The sequence below is a fragment of the Solanum stenotomum genome, chromosome 6 (assembly GCF_019186545.1).
Source record: "Solanum stenotomum isolate F172 chromosome 6, ASM1918654v1, whole genome shotgun sequence".
Taxonomy (NCBI): domain Eukaryota; kingdom Viridiplantae; phylum Streptophyta; class Magnoliopsida; order Solanales; family Solanaceae; genus Solanum; species Solanum stenotomum.
The window spans coordinates 52024232-52030940 of NC_064287.1; the positions used below are offsets into that span (position 1 = coordinate 52024232).

At 36.2% G+C, this 6709-nt stretch overlaps 1 protein-coding gene across 1 annotated transcript; it reads left to right on the forward strand.

Moving 5' to 3' along the window:
• The first annotated feature begins 274 nt into the window (after positions 1-274).
• Positions 275-5806, forward strand: LOC125868884 (uncharacterized). The gene is made up of 10 exons (XM_049549449.1): positions 275-337; positions 1828-2056; positions 2822-2923; positions 3157-3326; positions 3421-3554; positions 3627-3804; positions 4158-4725; positions 4856-4968; positions 5079-5322; positions 5576-5806. The coding sequence occupies exons 1-10, from the start codon at positions 282-284 to the stop codon at positions 5804-5806; spliced, it is 2025 nt and encodes a 674-aa protein (XP_049405406.1). The 5' UTR covers positions 275-281.
• Positions 5807-6709: the final 903 nt, after the last annotated feature.

The window sequence follows — 6709 nt, forward strand, 5'->3', positions numbered from 1 at the left end:
TAAATTTTAATAAATTAAAGTAATTTAAGATAATTATTTTTTTAATATAATGTGAAGAATTAATAAGGATAATATAGGGAAAATATCGATAAAGTCGAGTAAGGGCTGAATGAGGGGCATGAGTTGTTGCATGTTGAACACGTGTCCTATAGATCCTAAAGAACTGAAGCCCACTATAAATTTTTATTTTTCTTTTTTTCTTTCTGGAACTAGTCTTCTACAAAAATATAAAATTTATACACAAAAACCTTGAATTATAATTCTAAAATTTTAATAAAAAGATGGGAAAGAAGCATCTATCTTCCATTGCCAACGACGTTATTCATTCATGTGCTATGTTAGTTTTTCTCTTTACTATTTTTGTTGCATTTTTTATAACTAGTATAATAACTACTTTCTATGGTTATTTGTTTTTTTTCCTATCGTTAAAAGATACAAATAAGATATGCATACGTACTGTTATTATTAGATCTTACTTTCGAGATGATTAGGTTACGTATGTAGTTGTTGATCAAGAGATATTATCCTTGTTAACTGTGCTATAGAATTTGATTACTATTTGTATTTATATAAATTTGTAAAAATGGTTACTTGTGATGAGATAAAAGTGAAAAACATGATATACTAAGACCATGAACAAGTGAAAAGGATAGTAAAAGAAAATAATTGAATTAGGTGTATAATTAATACTCAATATGTCTCAATTTATGTGGCATAGTTCGAATTTCGGGAGTGAGACAGTTTAAGTTAGACAATGAGTTTGGACAGAAAATCTTCAAGTTTTCTAAATAAAATTTATATATTTGAAAATTAGTAAAAAGTATTGTAAATCACAACAAAATTGACAACTCAAAATATTTAAAAGATATATGAAAGGTAACGATAAAATATAAACTTGTTTGAATGTCAAAATCTGAAAGGTGCCACGTAAATTGGGACAACATAGAGTTAGGGGGTTCGAACCCCCTTCGGTAGAAAATATTACTATTTTTATATATGGTTATCATTATTTTTTATGTATATATAGTAGATGTCGAACCCCCTTCAATTAGTTTGTGGTTTACTTCTTCAGATTTTGAACCCTTTATTAAAAATCCTAGCTCTGCCACTATATACACCATATATACAAAATTGTGAAAAGTAATTATCACCCCATTTATGTTAACTTAAGTTGTTAGAAAGATTCACATTTTTATGTTCTCGTATTATTTAATTGTGTCTTCAACACACCCTACACGTGCTCATTGAGAACTACGAGGGTGGGTTTGATTCTTTTTCATGGGTCAAACACGTGATCATAAGTAGCAGTGATCCTCGATCATAGAAATTTGTCCATTCTGATATCATGTTGAAGTGCCTAACAATTTCACCTAAACTACTAAAAAAAACTGAAATTAGCTACGAACTTTGTCGCTAATCCGTTGCGACGGACAGTAGCGGATCCAGAATTATCACTAAGGAGTGTCAATGATTGTAATAAAAAATATAATTATGAGGCTAATAGAACTAGAACACACGATCTTAAGGAATTTTCGTAACATCTTAACCACTAGACTAAACCTGTTAACTTGTGTAAAGTGGTGTAAATACTTGTATCTATATATATATATATATATATTAAACCAAATCTTGACCTCTATATACAATGTAATTGTCTGACGAAAGAGTGTCGCTTGACACCCCTTGGCTAAGGGTGGTTCCGGCCCTGGTGATGGATTTTGTTGTTTAGCTACAAAATTTGTCTGTCGCTAAATCCAGTTTCTTTAGTAATGAAAGTTACGTATTTAATTATGTTTTCAACCGTTATTGATAAATGTTTCGTCGCAGGAGGTTAGGCACCTCTGTGGATGAATTAGTGCATGAATTTGAGGATGGATGGGATCCTAAAATGGGGTGTTATTCAAGGAAGTTGGTGGAATTTTGCTGCTCCAAGGCCCTCACTGATGTATGCAGTAAGTTGGAAGAGACGTTAGTCGACGGTTCGTTTAGTCGGATCACGTTCGATATGATGCTAGCATGGCAAATGCCGAGTTCAGCTGATGAAGACAGACATTCAGTTAGTGTCCTTTGCTTTACTTTTTTATCCAATGATATCGTCTTTACTACAACTTTAATTTTGGTTATCGTTTACTTTAAGCTTCAAATTATAATGATTTGATCCTATTAGCTCCTGCGGTTGCTATGTTTTAATCCTAACAGTTTGATGTTATCCGTTTCGTGCCTAGATATGCTAGTTTCATATGCATACTTTTCGAAGAATGGCCTACATTTGAAAGTTCATAGTCTAGAGTTGATCAGGGAGAAAAAGGTATCTCATCTCGACCCCGAGGAAAATACAAGCATCGTTGTTTTACCGACTCTTCTGTCATTTACTCCTATCTTTTAAGGAAATTAAAAAAATTTTTGACCTTGTTTCATTACCGAGGATTTCCGCACTCTGTAACCAGAATAGGTCTCTGGCTTAAAACCACCCGCTTTTAGAAGTCTGGAAAGAGGGCATAAACTAGTTGGACTTGCTTGAATTGATAGGCTTTTACTTCTAGTAATTTATTTGTCCGCCATGTGTAAGATGATCACTCTATAAGTACGAGTTTATTTAGATGCTACGACATTTCCATTTTTATTACGGATCTCAATCCATATTTCTCTTGTAATCACTCTTAACACGTCGACTTGTGTTTGTACCTACATAGGATATCAGTGATTCTGTTTTTTAGCATAAGCGAACAAGAACGGTTTTATTACCTTTACAGATGCCTTTGGCGTTATTTTTCCCCTGATGAAATGTGCTATGTGGTATGTTTTTTCCTTTATATTACAGGAGTGCGTGGCAAAAGAAAAAGAAGACAGGAAAGTAACTTGTAAAGTGCCTCAAGAACAAGATGACATATCGTTGTTCTACTCGGATGTCATGCCGCTCCTTGTAAGGAACTTGTATCTTAACTAGAAATTTTCTTTTTGTCACATTGTGCTACTCGATAGACACTCGGATTTCATCTGGTGCGCGCCTCCTGATAAGTGATATGTATTTCTTCTCTGTACCACACTAACTTAAGATGCTAGTAAGAAAAATGGACAGCTAATAACTAACTACGTACCCGAAATCTTCATGTTATACCTTAGATTCTTACAGTACATTTACGTTTGATTTGACAGGTTGATAATGAACCAGGTGTTGGAGAGGATGCATTCCTGTGGATGGGGACGCTTGTACATTTAGTAGCCGATATTATTAATGGACGATTTACTTTCGAGACACTGACAGCATCTACGGAAAATCGACTTCATTATCCCGCTTATGACATGTTTCTGAAAGAGATTGAAAAGTAATTCTTGTTTCTCGTTTGGAAAAATACTAATAATAGTGTTGTTGGGGTTGAGGTATAGTTGATTGACTGATTGATTGGTTCCATTGATTAGATGTGTGAAGCATTTGCAAACACAAACAACCCCAACAGGCATGGAAATGGTGGACGATGAGTTCATACTACACGTGGAAGGAACTGGAAGTTCGCAGAGAGTAGTGCGCCACATTGGAGGCACAAGTTGGCCTGGTATGTCTTGCCTTTAATTGTGGTTTGTGTTGTTACCTGGCTCGGGATTTCTAACGGACTTCTTATTTCTAGGTAGGCTGACTCTAACGAACTATGCCCTCTACTTCGAGGCATCTGGTGTTCTCTCTTACAAAGAAGCTATTAAGCTCGATCTTTCGAAAGACAGTGAACAAGGTGTCAAGACAGCTGCCACGGGTCCATGGGGTGCTCCTCTCTTCGACAAGGCCATAGTATATGAATCATCTGAATTGTAAGTACTCTTAATGACTTCTAAATATGTTTGCACCAGTTAATCAAGTTCTCCGGGATTTCCTCAAGGACTAAATTGCATCAAGTTCTTCGGTCTTTTCTCGAGGACTAAATTGCATTTTCATTTACTAGAGACATGAGAAAGCGGGTAATAGTCATCTTAAACACTTCAGGAATATGTTGCTCGGACTCTTCAAAAATGTTGACGGGATCATGCCGGATCCTTTAAAAGTAATGCATTTTTGGAGGATCTAAAACAGGTGGGGCAGCATTTTTGAAGTGTCCCAGCAACATAACTTGAGGTAATCACGAATTCCAGGCCAACTTATTAATCGACTTGTGTTCTCCGTTTAGGCAAGAAGGGGTTGTCATTGAATTTCCAGAAATAACAAGCTCAACAAGACGCGACCACTGGCTTTCTCTTGTGAAGGAAATTATGCTATTGCATAGGTTTTTACGGAAGTTCAAAATAGATTCACCATTGGAGTCGTGGGAAATGCACGCGAGGACAATACTAGGAATCATTAGGCTACATGCAGCTAGAGAAATGCTTAGGATATCTCCTCCAGGCCCCAAAAACTTCCTAATTTTCGACTTGCTCGATGAATTGCCAAAGGGAGATTACGTGCTTAAAGAGCTTGCCGAGAGTTTGAAGAAAGTTGACACTAGACACCCGTGTAGTGCTAGCTCGATCTTGAGGAGCCTTAATGTCTCCCAAATGTTTGTTCCAAGTGTAGAATTAAAAGAAATCCAAAAAGATATCAATGACGTCCCTACTTCGCCAGTACAAGTCGACCATGTTTCGTCATTGGAGAGTGCTATTGATCAGTCGCGGGAGGAAGCTAAAGAAATTCAAAAGGCTAAAGCTACGGTCGAGGATCTGAAAGACGAAGGAATCGGCAATAGTGTCCAGGTTCTTATGGTAGGTTGCCACTCTACTCCTGTTTACAAGTGTTGTGCATCTCGTATTCCTAATTGAAGAGGTCTCGATATGTGTATGTACCTTTATGCTGCATATCGATTGTGCTAAAGTATGTTCTATTTTTCTTTAGGGTCTGCTTAAACCACTAAAAAAGTTAGTTCCATATGTTCAAGATGCTTTTTCATGGGAAAGGCCGGTATCCAGTACCATTCTTGTGGTAACGACGTTGATTGTTATTTACAAGTGAGTTTCCTTATTCCTGCTTTGTCACTTGCCTACGTTCGATGTCAAACAGTGAACTTCTATTGTTTTAGTAAGTCCCTATACGAGCTAACGGATGCTTGTGACTGTAGCGAGTGGGTCGGCAAGGCAATAGCTGCTCTCTTATTGGGAATTGTCGCTGCGATGATATGGGCTAGACGAAGGAGGATACCAGATAAGGTCGACAGGATAGTCGTCTACACTGGATCCGATCAGACAACAATGGAAAGTATAGTGTCGGCGCAACTGGGGCTGAGAAGCGTCTATGACTTGATCCAAACGATGAATGTAACTATACTGAAAATTTGGTCAGTGTTGGTTTCGAAAGCTCCAAAGGTACGTTATTTTGCCCTGCATTTTTTGCTTTCAACTCCTTCTGTCCCTTGTTAACTTAGTCGGTAATTGAAACCGGTGTACGTGTGGAATGCTTTTATCAGTTCAACTAAACCCAATATATACGCGTGAATCACTAAAATTTTAATAAATATTAACTTCTGAACTCATAATCTCAAAAGGTTCGTATTCAGTGCTAAAAACTTATAACGATGAATCCCTTGAATTTAAATCCTGAATCCGCTTTTGATTGCAGCATGCAGATATGGTAATGGTATCATTGGTCGTTGCAGCGGTGATTTTAGCTGTGGTGCCTTTTAAGTTCATTCTTATGGCGGTGACGTCATACGGCTTTGTGGCAGCATCAAGGATAGGGAAAAGCAAGCAAAATGAGAAAGGAAATAGGAGATTACAGGAGTGGTGGGACTCTATTCCGGTTGTTCCCGTAGATATTGTGAACGAAATCGAGCCCGATACGCCAATATGATCCTGGTTTGTTTCTTAGCCTCCTTATCGAATAATTGTGTTCGTTTCAATACCGTTTATTATTTCAATTTCCAACTCGAAACATATTTGTGATATGTTTATCTTTGTATACGCTTCGATTTGCAAGTGTTCCCTTATATTTGATGTCCTTTGCGAATTGTGTGTTATGGCAGGGTACCTGAAGACGCGTCATCGCGATAAAAAAGAATAATTTACCTACTATAGCAAGTGAAATGGTGTATTTCATGTATACATGTGTTAATACTTTCATCGTTTTGTAACGCAGTGTGAATTACATAGTTTTTTTTTCCTGGAATAAGAGTTTGATGAGTTTTTGTAGAACAATAAGCATCAGATGTCTTATGCAGGTTATAGTTTGCAATTGTCTGCAAAACTTGTGGTTAATTGAACAAGTTTACTATCTTGAAATATATATCCTGAACGTCGCTTTTATAAGCAGAAGTTAGAACTTATGTTCGATGTAACAATATATATATATATATATAAAATTGCAACGTCCTGATATTCGGACTAGAAAAGGGTGACACATGTCCAGCTTAATAGTGATGATATTATCTGCTTTGCTCTTTGAACACGCATGGCTTTAAAATACGTCATTAGGGTATAAGGTTTATTTTGTTCTATACATTTTTTTTTTCATATTCGAATTTTTTGTTCCAAATTTCTCTGTTCCTTTTTTATATGTCTTTCCAAAACCCATCTAACTAATTTTCAAATTTAACTTTAAGATGAACCAAATTGAGAGAATTAAAATAAGTCGAGTTAATGAATTTTATGAAACTTGTGAATTGGCGAATTATAATTTTATGTGCTGATTTTATCATAATTAATCAACATCTTTTGCTTAAAGAGTGGTTAGCCAAAATCGTTGATCAAACTAATT

Bases quoted from the DNA above. Each gene is read 5' to 3' on its own strand.
- LOC125868884 (XM_049549449.1), top strand. From the start codon at position 282: ATGGGAAAGAAGCATCTATCTTCCATTGCCAACGACGTTATTCATTCA. The intron at 338-1,827 runs GTTAGTTTTTCT...GTTTCGTCGCAG, and splicing joins GTTATTCATTCATGTGCTAT to GAGGTTAGGCACCTCTGTGG. The intron at 3,555-3,626 runs GTATGTCTTGCC...TCTTATTTCTAG, and splicing joins TGGAGGCACAAGTTGGCCTG to GTAGGCTGACTCTAACGAAC.